A 19734-nucleotide genomic window follows, 5' to 3' on the forward strand; every position below is an offset into this window, starting at 1 on the left:
CATTCACGACGCTGAGTCTGAGAATGATGTTCTATCTTGAACTTCACGCCATTTTCATGTGCATATAGGTTTGTATACTCAAACTCTGGGCGATTTTTTGGTCATGTCTTGGGTTTTTACTTGATTTTTTCTTAGGTTGGACGAGACAATGTCAGTTGTGGATCTGGAATTATCCGATGAGGTTTTTTTTGGATTATGTTTCAGTTGGTTTTGATACATTGTTTTTGGTTTTGGTTGTATTGACATATATGTGTTTTTAGTTGTATTATGTCGATTTGACTCTTATAGTTATTGTTTTATCATTTTCGAACTTTTCCTGATTACTTTTATCTTTTTAAGATAATTGCATGCTTAACGAGAGATTAGTAGGCGATTCGGATCAAGTTACTACATGATGTCACTCATTGGGACTAATATAAAAGAAATTAAAAAAATTTCCATGCTTGTAGGTAATGTTTCGTTTCTGGAAAACTTTGCAAGAAAGATATGTTTCTAATATGTCAAGTTTTTTTTTGAAAATTATACATGTATATGTTTGATATGATGTTCGATCACCTGTCATTTTTTTCCTTTATCCCATATAATTCATTAATTAATAATTTATTATTATAATAATAATAATAATAATTATTATCTATATCTATATTATATATAAAGTATGTGTCTATCAGACAAAAGAGTACATCTTTTTTTTTTTGTTGCCAAAGTAGCCCTTACATGGTAGTTAATTACAATTCTTTTTTTCTTTTTTATTGTTAAACACTTCAAATTGCAGCTTAGTCTCTCGCTATTTTTATCACTATAACTATGATGTTACTCTTCTTTAAATATAAATCAAATTAATTAAAAAAATATTATACAAACGCGCAACGTGCGCATCAATACACAAGTCATTATTTAAGCAACATCAAGCCGACTTATAACCTATTTTTTAGGAAAATTTCACCATACTTGTGCATACACGAACTTAATAGTACATCTAATGGTTAAATTTATTAATACATAGGCGGAGTCTATCGAAAAAAACATGGAAACTCGTGAGTACCCAATTTGGCGCCAATAACCCTCCTCAGTTCAATACTACATTTCCGCCATTATTTGCTGTGAACGGAGATTCTGTGTGCTGCGCTAGAATTACTTAATGGGCAGCTCACATGGATTTCGTCCCCCTCAGTTTTCAGAGGCACGTTCTTTCTTTATTGCTGTTTGAATTCTGTCCTCTTATTTCAGATGATTTCTACAAATTACATGTATTTGTTAATCGTTATTGATTTGGTCTTGGAAGATGCGTTTCTTCGTATTTGTATTTGGTTAGCACCATGTAGAGATTTGCATCTGCTTGTGCTTACTGAAGTGGAGTGAACGCGGAGTATTTCTTTCCAATTATTTATTATTGTTGCAGGATGCTGTCTGGCTACCGACGTGGCTTCAGCAATGTGATTTTGAAAGATTCAAAGTGGAGGGCGTCAACGTCACTTTTGAGCGGCGCATTGAGGTTTTTGAATGCTTGAATTTCATTTTGCGATGTCTAATTGTTAGGCTGCTGTGTTTGATAGGAGTACTGATGAGTTTTGGGGTTGGCAATTTCCTGTGTATGGAAATGTGAACACTTGTCCATTTTGGTGTTAAAGATCGATGGTCTTGTTATTAAATCAATATTTTCTCGATTTCGAACACAAATAAGATTTTGAAGCTTGAACTGTATTGATTAATAAATGTGGAACTATGTTTTGGGAGTTTGATTTGGTGAAAGGATGTATTATTTGTTATCACGAGGAAGATAATGTGTGATAAAGAATAGAAACCAGTCCATGCTGTTTTATTTAAAAAATCCTCATAATTTACAATTTTCCCTCACTGTATTTGAATAGGAGTTGCAAATTATTGGGACAAAGATAAACAACGCAGAGTCATCAAGAGAATGCGGTGGATGCAAGATTAGTCAGTTATTTTTATCTGGGACTGACAGTTCACCCTCGAGCTTTGTTCAATCAGCTGATAATGTAACTCTTTACGGAACTTGGTTTTATTTTCAGCTAATTTACTTATAATGCAAATGCTGTTGAATGTTTTTCTCATAATCTATAATTTTCAGTTTCAACTTGCAAGTAGAATAATTTCTATTTACATATTGCCTGAGAAAAATTCTTCTTGAAGGCGCAACATTTATAAGATGCTATCCTTGTGGTAGCGTGTGCAACTCAAAAGCAATGTGTACAAACAAGTTAGACAATTCGTTGAGTATATTGCACTTTCTCTGTTGCTTTTGTTAATTTCTGAAACAGATACATGACTTCTATCAGGATTCATTTCTGGTGGATAAGAATAGATGTAACTGTCATTGGTTCGGAGAATACAAATGCTTTCATGTCTATTTGTGCATTTTTCAATTGTTTAAGTAAATTGGTATTTTATCGTCGCCAAATTCATCGATATGAAATCACAAATATTTTATGGACACGTGTCTTGTCTGTTTCTGGTATAGTTTTGTTTTGTCATGGATGTCTCTGCTGTTATCTTGATAGTTTTTTTTTTTTGGTCGTGATGTTACTGGATTCGTCTGTTGTTTGATTCACATCATTTACCAAATTCTCAGCTACGACATATCTTGTTGGAATGTGGCATTGGTCAAAATCTACTCTTTATATAACATTTACTAATGGTGTTGCGTTGTGCACTAAAACATAAGCTAACAATGTGATTTTTCTGAAGGTTGGTAGATATGATCTTCATCTGTCATCAGATGGTAACTACGAGATATCTACCCCAGTTAGTGATGTTGTTGGAACAGAGTCCAATTGCCATTTTGTGATACCACATCAAGATAATTCAAAGATCTTACGTCAAGAGGCCATCAGCCAGATAGAGTTTCATAATTCTGGTGCCACGGAGTTGTCTCCAAAAGTTGAATCTGGTGGACATCCTAACCGGGATGGTTTTTTGAAGTGTGGTGGAAATGTGAAATTCTCTGAATATTTTGTTGAAACTGTAGAACTTTGCATTGCGGCTTCTGAAACACTGGTGATTAATGATGTAATCAAGAATGATTCATCAGCGAAACCTTCTGCTTCAGCTGCACTTGAAGCTTCTGTTCGGATGAAACAAGCACGGTTAGAAGTCCTTGAAAATGAGTTCTGTAGCTCACTTGACAAAATTAGCGATATTGACAATTTATCTGACTTGGATGATATAGCCATGGAAAGTGCTTATGAAGATACCGGTATTCATTTTGACAAGTTGCACAGGACTGAGTTGAATGCATCTCAAGTTAAGGATACACTAGATTTTGAATATGATGAAAAGACTGGTGCTTCTGCCACTGATTGTTGTACTAATGATGATAGTTCTACACATGACATGAAAGATGGTGTAGCAAATGATACACAATTAACAAATGATTTGGCTGTAGACGGTTTTGATGGTGACACAGAAAAGAAAGCAACTGAAAATCTGGTTTTTGGGTTGGGCATTGACGATATGGAGCTACATAATGATTACTTAAATCATGTACAAGCATCGGAAGAGGTTTGGAAAATCTTGAACTTGATTCAGGTTTATTATTACCTCTTCGTGGGCTGTGAAATTTTTTTCGGCCAGTTTTTTATTACACAACAAAATTTTCATGGATGAGTTTTTAATTCTTGTTTCATACGACTCATGGATTGGTTTGCCTCCCAATTACCAGATAGCCAATGCAGCCATGGATGAAAACAATATAACTGAAACAAATGTTGGCTCTTCCATGAACAAGAAGTTTCATAAAACTGGTAACGTTTTTCCTTTGAATTTCTGAATCATACTTTGTTATTTACTTTGGCAAAATTATCATGAATATAATTTACTTCCTCTGATATCAGCAGAAAAATATCATAACTCATTACATAAAATTCAAGACAGGTTCCAAAGCCGCTGGTTTGGTGGTTGGACATGGAAGGTAAGGACTAAATCAAGTTGACTTTCATCCTCACGCTCAGATCACAGTAATATGTTTCTATGCTCTTTGGATAGAACTTAGTTCACCTTCATTGTCACAAAAATTTATATCTCAATCTTGTGTCAGAATCAAAATTTTTATTTCTTAGTAAACCTGAATTTCCTAATGTTTGTAAACAAATACAAATGATATGTTTTGATCAAACTGAATTTACTTAGAAGTAAATGCTCACCGCCTTAAAAAACCATATTGATATAAAATAAAATTTTATCAATTCAAACTTGCGCATAATTTAAAACTACAAGTGTAGGGTGAAAAATTTTGGTACAGGGATTAATAATGGCTTGTACTTCCACGGGAACTAAGTACCAATCACGCATTATTTCAGCTATATTTAAAACATGAAGTTGAAATAAGCTAATTAATTAAGTAAACTACTATAATTTTGACAATGCAAATCTAGGATTGCAATGGAAAATTCAACGAAAACCGATTATCAAGGTTTTGTGTCCTGCTTGAATTTCCTATAATTATTTTATTTTATCTAGTTAGATCTGTGCGTATTCCTAATGGTGGGTTTTTCAATATTATTTAATATATATTCTTTCGAGCTATATCAAATATTAATTTACAGCATTTAAATATTTTTGAATTTGTTTAGGATATTTAACTTCTATGTCAAATGCTAGCTTTCGATTAAATAATCTATAACTATCATACACACACATTCAATTTCTCACTCGATATCAATTTAAATCCAGGGCATTAGATATTCTATAACATTCTTATTATATCTCTGGATATTAGTTATGATATATAAAATCACTCATAGGTGATTAATCTCTAAAAATATTAAAAATAATAAACATGCACTTAGAAATTTCATGAACAATCAGATAATAATAATCAAATTATAAATTCATTAAATAGTTACCTTGATCTTGATAAGATAAAATTATTTCAACATCCAAATTCTTTAAGTAATGTTAATCTTGTTTCTCAACCCATTTAACATATTCAATCCAAAAATGAAGTAAACAGTGAAAAGTAAGGAATCAATTCTGAAATCTCCTTTGTCATTCATTCCAATTTGAACCCTGAATTATACTTGCTTCCCTTGGCTTGTTTTTCTTTCTTACCTTATCTTAGATCTGTTGTGTACGAAAGAGCTGAAAAGGTCTATGAGAATTTGTGCTTCCTTCAAGGATATCTTTTATATATTCAAATGCAATTATTCTGTGAATACTCTTTGATATATAGGCAACAATAGATTGCATCGAATCGACCAAAAAAGTGTGCGTCTTTTCTCCTTTTCGCATGGATTCTGCAGGCTCTGGTGTAGTGGTGCCATCTCTTTGCTGTAGCACATCCTGCTGATACCTTTAAAATCTCCCTTGCACCATGATGTATAACATATGACACGTTACTGTATCACGAGTTGCTGTAAAATTCCATTTTCCCGCTTCTTTTCCATAACTAATCCATATTTTCTGTGTTCAAGAAATTACTAAAATTAGTGTAAAAAATGATACAAGGTAAAAACGCAGAGAAAGGAGAAATATTTCTGCTTATTATTGAAGAATACATAGTTACATCTTTTATAGATTACAGCAGGAAACAATCCCATAAATTAAGGAAACAAAAAGATATTATCCTATCATTCTAAAAGGATAAAAAATCCTATCAAATATTCTAATTCTATTCTTAATCTATATTTACAAAATATAAACAATTAAGAATCTGTTCTATAAACAATTTAAATATTTTCTACACTCCCCCTCAAACTTGGCTATAGATGTTGATGAGACCAAGTTTGCCGATAAGAAACTCCTGAATTTGTTCAGATTATCCCTTGGTAAGAAGATCTGCAAGTTGATGAGATGTAGGCACATATTCAATACAAAGGATTCCTTTGTCCACTTTCTCTCTAATAAAGTGTCGATCCACTTCAACATGCTTAGTTCGATCATGGTGAACATGATTGTGAGCTATGCTGATTGTTTTCTTATTATCACAATACAGTTTCATAGGACCTTCAAACTGGATTTGTAACTCTTCCATAACCCTTTTTATCCAGATTAGTTCACATACCCCATGAGCCATAGCCCTGAATTCTGCTTCGGCACTGCTTCATGCGACAACCGACTGTTTTTTTGCTTCGCCATGTTACTAAGTTCCCCCATATCATCGTAAAGTACCCAGAGGTCGACTTTCGATCATTGATGGAGCCAGCCCAATCTGCATCAGTGAAAGCCTTCACACTTCGATCGTTAGTCTTTCCAAAAAATAATCCTCTCCCAAGAGTTTGCTTCAAATATCGCAGAATTCGATATACTGCATCGAGGTGACCTTGACATGGTGAATGCATGTATTGGCTTACTAAGCTTACTGCAAAAGCAATATCGGGACGAGTGTGTGAGAGATAAATGAGTTTCCCTACTAGGCGCTGATAGCTTCCTTTGTCAACTGGTCTTCCTTCAAAAAATTTTGTTTTATCTCCTAATTCAATTGGGGTTTTGGCTGGTTTACATCCCAACATACCTGTTTCTTGTAGAAGATCTAAGGTGTATTTTCTTTGGGAGACTGAGATACCCCGTTTGCTCCTAGCAATTTCCATTCCCAAGAAATACTTCAGTGCTCCTAGATCTTTGACTTCGAATTCTCTTGCCATCATCATCTTGATTTTTTCCATTTCTTCACCATCATTTCCGGTTAGAATAATGTCATCAACATAGACTATCAGAATGGTGATGCTCCCCTTTGTAGAGTGTTTGAAGAAGAGAGTGTGATCTGATTGACCTTGGACGAATCCATGCCCCTTTATTGCTTTGGAAAATCTGTCAAACCATGCACGAGGAGACTGTTTTAGCCCATATAGTGATTTTTTTAGTTTGCACACTGTTTTTACCCCTGGTTCTTCAAATACCGGAGGCTGACTCATGTAAACTTCTTCATCGAGTTCCCCATTCAGAAATGCATTCTTTATATCAAGCTGCTGCATATTCCATTCAAGGTTTGCTGCCAACGATAGAAGTATTCTGATTGTATTCAATTTTGCAACAGGAGCAAAAGTCTCAGTATAATCAATCCCATACGTTTGAGTGAAGCCTTTGGCTACCAAGCGTGCTTTATGTCTTTGAACAGAACCATCTGCGTGATACTTGACTGTGAAGACCCATTTACAGCCCACAACATTTTTCTCGGGAGGTAATTCTACCAAGCTCCAAGTTCTGTTTTGTTTCAAGGCACGCATTTCTTCAAGAACTGCAGCTTTCCACTCAGTGATAGATAATGCTTCTGTGATAGACCTGGGAATCAATATATTGGAAATTTTCGAGGTAAAAGCACGAAAGGAAGGTGAGAGATTAGAATATGACACAAACTTGGAGATAGGATGCTTGGTACACGATCTTACACCTTTTCTGACTGCAATTGGGGTGTCAAGATCAAGAACAGTACCTGATTTGTTTGAAGACTGAGGATCTACCACCGGTTCCTCTTCATGGCTGTAACTAGGATCCAGGACTTCTCTATTTGTTTGAGGTTTAACTCTTCTTGAGTAGACTTTAATTTCTTGCTGACCCTTTGAAACTCCCCCTAATTCCGAATCCTCATTGTGATTTGGAGTGAAATCATTGCTTGAAGTGGAAGTATCATGGGTTTGGGGGTGATCACGTGAAGGAATGGCTGTGGGAATGACGGTGGTATCGATAGTAGTATCAAGCAGGGGAATAGTGTCCCAGGAACAACGAGCTTCATCATGATTGTGAGTATTCTCCCCCTGAAGTGAAGTTGAGGGAAAATAGGGAGCATCTTCAAAAAAAGTTACATCACACGAGACATATGTTTTTTTGGTGCGAGGACAATAACACCGATAACCCTTTTGAGTTGGAGAGTACCCGAGGAAGACGGTTTTTAAAGCTCGGGGATCAAGTTTACTGCGCTGATGAGCGTGAACATGCACAAACGCTGTGCAACCAAATGTATGTAAAGGTAGGTGATGGGATCGGGTAAGATGTGGATATGTATCTTGAAGAAGAGATAGAGGTGTTTTGAAAAACAGTGAGCGACTTGGAAGGCGGTTAATGAGATAGGCAGCTGTAAGAACGGCATCCCCCCACAAATATTTTGGGACATTCATGGTAAACATGAGGGAGCGAGCCACTTCTAAGAGATGACGGTTCTTTCGTTCAGAAACTCCATTTTGTTGGGGAGTATCCACACATGAACTTTGGTGGATAATTCCGTGTTCCAACAAATAGTTTCCCAAGGTGGAGTTAAAATATTCTTTTCCATTATCACTGCGAAGAGTTCGGATATTGGTTTGGAATTGGGTTTGTATCATCTTATGAAAGGTTTTAAATGTTTGGCACGTTTCAGATTTGTCACGAAGAAGATAAACCCATGTAACCCGTGTATGATCATCAATGAAAGTGAGAAACCATTTTTTGTCATGAGACGTGGTGATTTGTGATGGCCCCCACATGTCACTGTGAATTAAAGTAAATGGAGCAGAATGAGTATATGGGGTAGGAGAAAAAGAAGAACGAGTATGCTTAGCTAATTGACACACTTCACATTGAAAGGAATTAGGAGTTGTATTACCAAACAAAGACGGAAACAGACGCTTTAAGTACAAAAAACTAGGATGACCAAGTTTGTAATGCCATGACATTATTTTCCTAATACTAGAATTGGGAAAAACAGAAGTAACAACAGACATCGGGGACTGAGGAGTGCCCACTGAAGTATCCTCAAAGTAGTAGAGTCCATCATGAATCCTAGCATTGCCAATCGTCATCCCCGAAAGTAGGTCCTGAAAGTGACACGACAGTGGTAGAAATTTAGCAACACAATGATTATCGAGTGTAATTTTGCTAACAGAGATCAAATTGCATTTCAAGGCAGGGACATGAAAAACAGATTTGAGAATAACCAGTGGAGACAATCTGATATTGCCAATTCCAGCAACAGGAGTTAGAGACCCATCAGCAATTTTTAACGTGGTTTGACGAGAACAAGGAGAATATGAACAAAATAAACGTGAATCACCTGTCATATGATCTGAGGCCCCCGAATCAATGATCCAAGGGTCTGTAACAGGAAGAAATGAAGACAAAGGAGTTTTACCAGATTGAGTAACTGAGCATGATCCGATGGTGGAGCTGGACTGAGGATATATCGACCCCTGAGTGAGGAGCCGGCAGTACTCCTCGATCTGAGCAATCTGCTCTTTGCTAAATGGGGCAGAAGCGCCCACTGGACTAGTTTTCTCTTGGCTGGATTGAGTGTGAAATCCTCGGCCATCAGGTTTTTTTCGAGGCTGCCAGCTAGCTGGTTTACCGTGGATGTCCCAGCATTTGTCTTTTGTGTGGCCTGGTTTGTTACAGTGTTGGCACCAAGGACGTCTGCTTGGTCATGGTCCTTGTGCAGGCTGTTTGTTGGACACTAAGGCTGATGCTTCAGGGGCTGACGGAGGTGGATAGATATCATCAGTTAGCATCACCTTGCGGCGAACCTCCTCACGTCGAACTTCTGCAAATGCGTCTTCGGGAGAGGGGAAAGGATCGCGGGCAACAATTCTGCCACGAACATCGTCCAGATTCCGATTAAGACCTGCCAGAAAATCGAACACCCTTTCTTTTTCAAGATTATTCTTCAATTTGGTGCTGCATGTAACACATGTGGATTGATCATCAAGAAATAGATCCAACTCCGGCCACAAATCTTGAATTTCAGTGAAGTATTGGGTTACAGATTTTGACCCTTGCTTCATTTCTTTGAGTTTGGACCAAATTTCAAATATTTGTGACGTATTTCCGAGATCCGAGTACATGCGACGGGCTGCATCCCAAACATCTTTTGCTGTCTGGAACCATAGATAACGACGACTTATTTGTGGTTCCATGGAGTTGACCAGCCACGCTAGCACAATAGAATTTTCAGCAATCCAGGTTTTATATGATGGGTCAGATTGCTTGGGAGAAGGAAGGTCACCAGTGAGATAACCCAATTTTCCACGTCCACAGACAACAATCTTTACAGATTGTGCCCATTGTAAGTAGTTCTTCCTGTCGAGCTTGTGTGCAGTAATATGAAGAGATGAAATATCGCTCCCGGACAGAGGTGCGATCGGAGCTGCTTTCGAGGGATCAGAAGTATTTGACTTTGTTGAATCCATCGACATGGTGGTAGATGTGAAAAGAGCGTGAAAAAAAAACTTAGGCTCTTGATACCATAAAAACGCAGAGAAAGGAGAAATATTTCTGCTTATTATTGAAGAATACATTGTTACATCTTTTATAGATTACAGCAGGAAACAATCCCATAAATTAAGGAAACAAAAAGATATTATCCTATCATTCTAAAGGATAAAAAATCCTATCAAATATTCTAATTCTATTCTTAATCTATATTTACAAAATATAAACAATTAAGAATCTGTTCTATAAACAATTTAAATATTTTCTACACAAGGCAATAAAATCCCCTGATTCTAATCATAAGAACCTGTAAAAAATGTATAAAAATTGAACTTATTAATTACTATTGGAAATAAGAAGTGTTTATAGGTTTTCGCAAGACTTTAAGGCTTCAATTGGAAGTACTTCGTGCTAGTTAGCTCTTTGCTAGTATCTTTTTTACAGTTTCATTTAGTTTTGCTTCTGGATGTGGTATCTTCATTGTGAATGGATGTTATATGAGTGAATTTGAGCAATTAACTATTTTTATTTCTAGCTATAAGAAAAAGAAGAATTATCATGGCTACATTAGCAGAGTTAATGTCTAGTCTCCGGGTTATTTCATGTTTCAAGAAATTTTTTCAGTTGTTTCGGCAATATCTAATAGTTGCATTTATATGGTTGTTTGGAACCAAATTCATTTGATTTATCTCTCTCTTTGTTTCTTATGTTTCACTTGCCACACAAAAGAATGAAGCGAACTGCTGTAGTGCTGTCAAACGGATATTTGCAAAGCCTTTTGTGGATGAGACAAGCTTTTTTTCTGAGTCTGCGGATGTTGCTCCAGATGAGAACTCCTTTCTACTGAAAGGGACCATAATAACTACTCAGTTGAGTGTACCTTCCGAAAATTTTGTTAAGACAGCAGTGGAGGGGGTTACGCTTTCTCAAGATGTAAATTGTTCAAGTGCATCTTCCATGGATCCTCTTTGTTCTGTTGTACCATGTAGCATTTCTGAAAATATTTGTTCCTTGTCAGCTAGAAAGCAGGATGATGAAGTTCATCCTAGACATTACAATATCACAACTGATCATACAAAAGACAATTTGTCAGGGCCCTCAGCTTCAAACAGTGATTTACCTGGAGGGGAAGTAACTGCTATGAAAATATCTAATATCAATGAGCCACAGGACAATGTTTATAGAAGATTCTCCACCCTTAGAAAGTACAGCACATTAGTCACCAGAGGTGCAACTTTTCTGGAAAAAGATACTCATCAGAAAAGATCGCTCTGGATTGATAGCAGTAATGAGTTGATCGTCCCGGAAACATCTTTTATCAACGGTGAGAATATTGTCAAAGGTGGGGTTGAACTGCTAAAAGAGAAAAACTCAACTTTTCCACCTGTAGTAAATCATACGATGCAGTACCACCAGGCTACCAGTAACTCTTTGTATGATGGTGAAGAAAATCAAAGTTGTGCTTGTGCAGCATTACAGAAAGACAGTGTGAAACTTCCGACTAGAGAGGTCCCAAAATGCGAGCTGTTAAAATGCAAAAACTTGAGTGATGAACACCGTCCAGCCTTGAAACATGTTCACTTTTCTGAAAATGAGACTGTCATTCCTAACATTGAAAAAAAGGTCCACAGTACGCCAAAAACCTGTAAGGAAAAAATTAAAATTTTATATTACCTGTAAGATTCGATCTGGTGATTATCCATTGATGGCATTTTCCATTTTTGCAGGTTTATCTACTAAAGTTGTTAAAAAGTCGACTCTGTCTTGTTATCATGGATCCAGATACCTGAACATTTTTCGAAAAAATCATTTGGATAAGAAAAAGAAGATGTTAATCTTTCAAAATATGGAATTTATGCTTACTGGATTTTCTTGGCTGAAGGAGAAGGAAATTGAGGGTTTCATTCGGAAACATGGAGGCACAATTGTCACTCACATACCGTCAACTAAATTGAAGAGAAAGAGAAGTTCTAGGTTTAAATCACAGGTCCTTCCTATCATTATATGCTTGAAGAAGGTTAGTACAGAAATTGGCATTAATTTATTTTTCATTAATATTCACAAGATACATTTTCTGGACAAATTTATATGCTTTATTTAGAGTTGTATGAGCTGCCAATCTGGATAATAAATAGTGAGAGGGAAAAAAAAAAGTAAAGTCTGTAGGTGTTTTCCGCTATATGAACATCTTTGACAGGATATTTCCTATGTTATAATCAATACCAGTTGCAATAGGTGTGGAAAAAGGATGCTAAGCATCAACCAGAGATGAGTTCTCAGTTCACTGTAAAAAGCATGAGGCATCAACTTTCAATAAAAGAGTATTTATTTGCTCTAACCTGCATTGTGTCGAGATAAGAGTTGGTGAAATTTAATTTGCGAGATCTTGCTATGAGGTCCCTAATTCAACTTCCAATGATGGTTTTAATTTTCTTTTTGATAGTGATAGAATGCTTATTGTGCAGTTTCCCTTTTATTTTATATTCAACATGTACAATGGTAGCGATGTTATATAATAATAAATAAATTTGGGACAATTGAAAGAGACATCTCGATTACAAAACATTGTTTTCTCTCATAAGCAATGGTTACGGCAGGTGAAGTGAATCTTCCACTTCGGAATTCCAGGAGGGGGTGGGGGTGGGGGGCATAACATCTCTTGTAAATTAATGTCTATTGTGCAGGTCTATTGTGATCAGTCTGTGTGAATAGTGGTTGGCATTTAAATTTTTTTTTTTTTTGGTATTTCAGATGCAATCAATCAAATTCCTGTATGGATGTGCGGTGAATGCTTTTATTGTTAAAGTTAATTGGCTTATGGATTCAGTTGCAGCAGGTTTTATCTTGCCAAAGGACAAGTATGTACTTGCCACACCTTTGTCTAGCTTGCATTTTCTCGCCTCCCTTTATCAAAATGATTTCGTTTATATACTATTTGAGTTGTACACTTGTAAACAATTAACGTTGGCATATAGACATGATTAATGTATAACTTGGTGAGGATTGAAATAGACACTACTCACGCCGCAATAAATTTGGGTCTCTTAATTCTGATAAGACTCCATGAATTATACTTCACTCTTTTATTTGAAATAGAATAAATTATTGATGCATTGTGTGTGCATCTCTTTTACTAGTAAAGTTCAATATTATTCTCTTTTCTTCATTTAATTTATTAAACGCAAGAGAGCGACATGCATGGGAGAGGGGTTAGACCAAAGTCCTTACAATAAGTAAAATATAAATAGCCAACCTAGATGAAACGACCCTCTATACTCTAATATTTAAAAGATATTAAAATAATGCAGAATTTTTCAAAAATTTCGGCATGACCTTTTTAAAACATTAACGAACCACATGTCTCAAACAACACAAAAATTTGTGACTTAACAAATCAACAATGCAACTGAAAAACGATCAAGGAATTGAAAGGAAAGAAATTCAAATTTGCTAACAGACCAAAGGTTTAACGATTAATTATTTACATGCCACAAAACAGATCTTTAAGTTCTTAAATTTACATCTAACCAATAAACAAAATAAAAGGCACCAAAACTAAACATTTAAATAACATCTGCGGAAGACTAGCATAGGTCGGAGGGATGTGCCAAGCCCGCATCGCATTTCACTCAAGAGTCATGTCCCTCGATCTCATCAAAAGTCTAACCTGCAACAAGCAAATGTAGTGAGCCTAAAGGTTCAACAAGTATAAAACATGTAATATCGAGAGATACATAATACATGCACACACCCTTTAAAATAACTGTACTCAAAATACTTTAAAACTTTTCTTTAAACAACCAACTCAAACAGAAATAAGCTTTAACTTATAAAAGATCGCAACACGACTGAAACTGAACTTGAACTCAAAACTTGAAACTTTAACTGAAACTCACGCTTGAAATTTTAACTGAAACTCACACTTGAAACTTTAACTGAAACTCACACCTGAAGCTTTAACTTAACTCATACCTTTAAACAAAAACTTTCATAAACTTTAACTTGAACTTTTCTCTGAATTTAGATCCTCGATTGTGACCCTCTGGTTTGATCGATCAATGGCTACAGTACTATGCCGCCAAGGATGCCGAGATTTTTCTCGACCCCACATTGCCTCTCTATAGCAAGGACACCGAGATTTCTCTCGGCCCTAGATTGCCCCTCTTTTGTTTGATCGATCAATGGCTGCAGTACTATGTCGGCAAGGACGCCGAGATTTCTCCTGATCCCACATTGCCTCTCTATGGCAAGGACACCGAGATTTCTTCCTGCCCCACATTGCCCCTCTATGGCAATGACACCGAGATTTCTCCCGGCACCACAATTCCCCTCTATTTGGTAGAGAAATCAGGATGTGTCCCAGCCCCTCTCTACGCGTCTGATTTGGCAAGTGAGCCGAGACATCCCCGACCGACATTGCATGTCTATTGTCACAATCAACTCTCCTCATTCAAAATATTTTCTTGCCTCAACTTCAAATTTTCTTTTAACTAACTCATGCATCAACTTTCTTTTTTTTAAAAAAAATTAACACCTTTTAAACTCGACACCTAGAAAATAACCCAATTTAAATACTCGACTTATAGGGGAAGAAACATGATTTCGATGAAAGAAATATGATGATTAAGTGGCTCCCCCTAGGCTAAGCTAATTAACCACAACTCCCCTTTCTCCTCAAACAAGACTTACAATGAGTTTTCAAACCGTAAAACCCCTAACTCGACCTTTCCTTAACCAAAACGACTTCCGCTTGAACCGACATATTCTACACACTCCAAACTAACCCAAGGATCAGTCCTTAACCTCCCATGCCAACCCGAGCAGCCCGAACAAAACGGATTTCCGGGCAGCAACTACGCTCAACAAAATCTGCACAACCACCTTAACTTAATTGACCCTTAACCTATCCAAAACTTAACCGAATGGCTCCCAAATTTAACCGGCACGTTCACCACATCCTAGACTTGAACTATGGCCAAACCACCCTTTGCCCAGACCACTTGAACCAGTCCCCTGAACCGAGCATGACAGACCAAGCAAAGACACGTAAAAAATCTGCACTACTCACCTAGGATCAATTCAACCATTTGCACCCCTTAACCTCAACTAACCTACAACCAGCCCTTACACGCACACCATGGACCCTCCCTAGGACCAGCCCTAACCCCTGGAACAGCCCATGGTTCGACCAGCCCCTTTCAATACCCGAACCAATCATAACTTCACTAACAACCAACAACCGAACCTTAGCTTTTGCGACCCTTCCCTCGACCAGCCCCTAAACCAACTACAACCATCATCAAAACACCAATATAACATACCAAAAACAAGATCAAAACTCATAGCTAGGGCAGACCTTAATCCATGTATGCAAAATTTCGAAAAAAAAGCACCAACAATACAACATGAAGACTTTAAAAATTTTCTAACACAAAGCAACCTTCAAAGATCATATCATGACTCATTCCAACACTCAAAACACACAACAAAACCAGAGAAAACGTGAGTGACCCCTGCTGCCTCGAACAGAAAAATCGAACTGCCAAAAAGTTTCCAAAACTCGAAATACAAGGTAGAAACAACACATACAACATAATATATTTGCTTGGTGGCCCAAAAAATGATTTATACTTGCCTTAAGACCAAATATAAACAAGAAAAGGGCTGGAAACGTGAATGAAGTGACCTCCCTACTCAAGCTGTGATTTATTTAAACGAAATAACTCCGACGTATTCTCTTGAGATGAATACGTGGTCCGAACCGCATCCCAAATTTCGGCAGCAGTTTGGTATAGGAGGAAATTCTCACTTATATCCTGGGTCATAGAATTTATGAGCCACGACATGACCATATTGTTTTCGGCAGTCCACAGCTTGAGTTTTTCATCACCGACAGCGGGACACTTCGAGGCACCGGAGAGATGATCCTCCTTTCCCTTGCCGCGGATGAACATCTTGACGGACTGAGACCATTGGAGGTAGTTGTGGCCGGTTAATTTATGGCATGTGATAGAAGAAAAAGGAGAGGCGTCGGGAAGATGGTGCACTGGAGGGTTGGTGGGCGGCAGTTTGGACTGTGAATCTTCGTCGGAATATGCCATACTGCCGAACGAGATCATGGCGAGAGATTGCCCGGATCTTCTGATACCATGTATAAAATATAGAACAATGTATTGTAGAGAAAGAATATTATTCTCCTTGAAAGATGAATGAATTATACAACCTAATTTATAAATCTGAATAAGTTAAATTAAGGAAATAATCTATTCCTAGGAAATAATCTATTCCTACTTTAAAATATAATTTACTCATATTACAAAGATAGAGAATATTAGGAATTAAGGAAATAGAATATTCAACAATTTTAGTGTTTGGCAAAACGGGATTTCAAAATGGGATTGATATTTGATGGGATTTCATAGGATTTCATTTAACTAAGTGAAATCTTTATAAAATTGGCCGGATTTCATGAGATTTCATGGGATTTGTGTTTATGAAAATAATTAAATTATTTTTAATAATAAATGCATATATATTAGTTATAAATTTTAAGTTTTCTTAAAAAAATTTTTACAAAATATCATTTATATAAAATTTATACTATCAAATTCCAAAATATATTTTAACTTTTTGCCAAACACTAAAATTGAATTCCAATTCCATGTATTTAAAATCCAATTCCAATTACATGTATTTAAAATCCAAATCCAATTTCAATTCCAAATCCAAATCCAATTCCAAATTTCATTTTTTAGGCATTCAAACACACTATTAAGGATTTAAAATAATTTGCGATGCTCGAAAATCTTTAAAATAAATCATTTAATAAATTTCCTCCAGTTTACTACACAAATCTCAAAAATAAATTATAACTCACGACTACGCTTCCGCCCGCCGGCCCTGAAATAACAGAAACTCAAGGATTCTTTTAAAATCAATACTTAAACATTTTGATGTCACAATGATAAATAAAATATTTAAATAATAAACGGAGCGATTAAAATAATTTACATAAAATAGATGAACATTTAAAAGTCATTTAATTAAATAAACAAGTGGATTAAAAATCTTTAAAACAAATTGGACAATAAAAAACATTGAAGTAATTAAGCTACACAGTTAAAATCATTTATATAACTAACTGAAAACTTCAAGTCATTTTAAATAAATAAGCGGGACAGTTAAAATTATTTAATTAAACAAGTTTAAACCTTTAAAATCATTAAAACAAATAAGTTGTTTAATAAAATCATTTAAATAAGTAAACTTAAACAATTAAAAGCATTAATTAAATAGTTAGTACAATAAAATCATTTAAATAAATAATTAACATTTTATTAACACATAATTCAAATAAAGAATTTAAATCAATTAAACTTAAAAATAATAATCATAATATTTATTTAATTTTTATGCATACGATTTAGTAGATTGGAATTTAGGCGCTACACTAGATTACAAATCACACTCACTCAAGGAAAAAAATATTGCATAAGCGCAAGAATATAATACATTCAAATATGATTATGTGATCCTGGAAGTACGTAAAAAAGAGCTCCTTATCCAATGCATCCCACAAAAACTTTTGATGTTTCTGGGTAGCCTATCCTCCGATAATAAGTGAAACCATATTTCTACTCTCACTACAACCCCAGAGCTCAGACATGATGCTGCAGAAATTGGGGATGGTTTCGGACAATGGCTGCAAGCACGACTCCGATGCCATCCTTGTAAGCCTAACCCATGTTTATAACACATTTTTGAAGAGTCAGTGGAAGATCCATTGGACAAGATAAATTTCAAAGTCCCTACTTGGGTGCATAAGATTACAGATTTTCAATCTTTTACGGTTTCAGATTTGTATAGGGATTGGAGACTAGTTTTGGGTTAACTTACTTGGTGTCTTTTCTTCTAGCTTCTTTGTGTGGACCTTTGGTCCACTTTTTGTAATTATTACACCCTTTAGTTATATAATATTATCGTTTCTGATCAAAAAAATAATAACACATTTTTGTGGCTTGCAATCATGGGGTGCTTCTTGGTGTCGAACTGACTGCCGAAGGTGCAAATTTCCATGTGTCTGCGGTATTTGCTTTCCTTGTTCCTGGTGTTTGACTTGACACGATTTGCACCACGCTTTGGGGATAGCATTGTGCTTCCCATGCGTCAATGTTTCCAGTCCTCCGTATTTCTTTGGTTCTTTCAGCATGTTCTTGGACTTTAGTCTACATGTCGTCTTATTGATTTTTCTTCATCCTTTTTCTAAATTTCTTGGTGAAGCTAGAAATAGTATAAAAATATCATCAAAACTCTCTATATTCAGAATTAAACATGCTAAATAAGCATGAATACATCAATATAATACATGCAAAAAATCAATATAATTTGTGTTTATCAACAGTGATGTTTTAACTGGTTTGTGATGTATGTTCTCAATACAATGATTATGTCATGCCTTCATACTCTTAGAGTCACATGATGCAATGTTCTGGAAATATGATGATTCTAAGTTTCTTTTCATCTTGTATTTGCATTCTTTCGTCAGATATATGATCCTATCCAGAAATATTGGTGGATGGCATTCCCAAGAAAATGCAGTTGTGAGCTATCATAGTCATTCTCTCATTTTTAACAATGTGGGCGTCTTGCTTCATGGAAAATCAAAATTGTTCACCGGTATCTCAACCATTATAAAGGTATGGGTTTTCTTGGTCTATTAATTTGGAAAATGATGACCGGGCACATTAGAAATAAATTTATATAGCCTAATGGATTTCTATAGTGACATTTTGAAGTATAGTACAACTTTTGGGGGAAAAGTACACTTTTGGTCCCGTAATTTGCACATTTTCCATTTTTGGTCGTGTTAAAAATAAATTTGCAATTTTAGTTCTGTAACTTGCATTCTTTTTTCATTTTTGGCCCTATTAACATTTTCATGATTTTTTCACTTTAAGTCCTGTTAACATTGAATTTACACTTTTAGTCCGGTAACTTGCATTTTTTTTTTATTTTTAGTCTCGTTTGCATTGAATTTTCATTTTTCTGTCTTGTAACTTCCATATATTTTTTCTTAGTCATATTATTGATGAATTTATATTTTTAATTCCATAAATTTCATACTTTTTTTATATTTTTATTCATAATATATTATGATTTACATATTTTAAAGGTTTTAAAATTTAAATGAATTAAATAAAAAAATTCAACTAAAATTATTCAAAAAAACTTTACACTTATAAATATCATCTTATAAAATACATAATATAAATAAAACTATTAATCCAATGTGAATCATGTTTTTTTGGGTTTAGTTTTTATATATTAATATGAAATCGAACCATATAATTTTTTATTTTAAATTTTATATCCGACCAAAATTCAATTTTCGTTTTGGTATTTTGTTTCTTGAGTTTGGATTTATGGTTTTTTAGTTTTAACCAAAGTTTAAGTACTCACATTAGATTAATAGTTTATATAAATGGTTCGATTTCAGATTATATATAAAAACTAAACCGAAAAAATGATTCACATTAGATTAATAGTTTTATTTATATTATGTATTTTATAAGATGATATTTAGTGTAAAAAATTTTC

At 35.3% G+C, this 19734-nt stretch overlaps 1 protein-coding gene across 5 annotated transcripts in view; it reads left to right on the forward strand.

The window, feature by feature from the left end:
• The first annotated feature begins 1012 nt into the window (after positions 1 to 1012).
• The window catches only part of LOC140882360 (uncharacterized), a 28121-nt gene continuing 9399 nt past the window's right edge, over positions 1013 to 19734 (forward strand). For 2 of the 5 annotated variants that reach the window (XR_012150203.1, XM_073288316.1), the window contains exons 1-10: positions 1013 to 1183; positions 1403 to 1495; positions 1872 to 2003; positions 2713 to 3552; positions 3686 to 3767; positions 3858 to 3934; positions 10867 to 11782; positions 11865 to 12154; positions 12889 to 12995; positions 18683 to 18833. Coding sequence is in view for 4 of the 5 variants with exons in the window: in XM_073288316.1 (XP_073144417.1) it covers positions 1142 to 1183; positions 1403 to 1495; positions 1872 to 2003; positions 2713 to 3552; positions 3686 to 3767; positions 3858 to 3934; positions 10867 to 11782; positions 11865 to 12154; positions 12889 to 12995; positions 18683 to 18833 (2730 nt within the window). In the remaining variant the exon portion in view is untranslated. The remainder of the gene's footprint in view (positions 1184 to 1402; positions 1496 to 1871; positions 2004 to 2712; positions 3553 to 3685; positions 3768 to 3857; positions 3935 to 10866; positions 11783 to 11864; positions 12155 to 12888; positions 12996 to 18682; positions 18834 to 19734) is intronic. The other 3 variants (XM_073288317.1, XM_073288318.1, XM_073288320.1) reach the window with 3 other exon arrangements.

This window comes from Henckelia pumila, chromosome 2 (genome assembly GCF_033568475.1).
Source record: "Henckelia pumila isolate YLH828 chromosome 2, ASM3356847v2, whole genome shotgun sequence".
Taxonomy (NCBI): Eukaryota; Viridiplantae; Streptophyta; class Magnoliopsida; order Lamiales; family Gesneriaceae; genus Henckelia; species Henckelia pumila.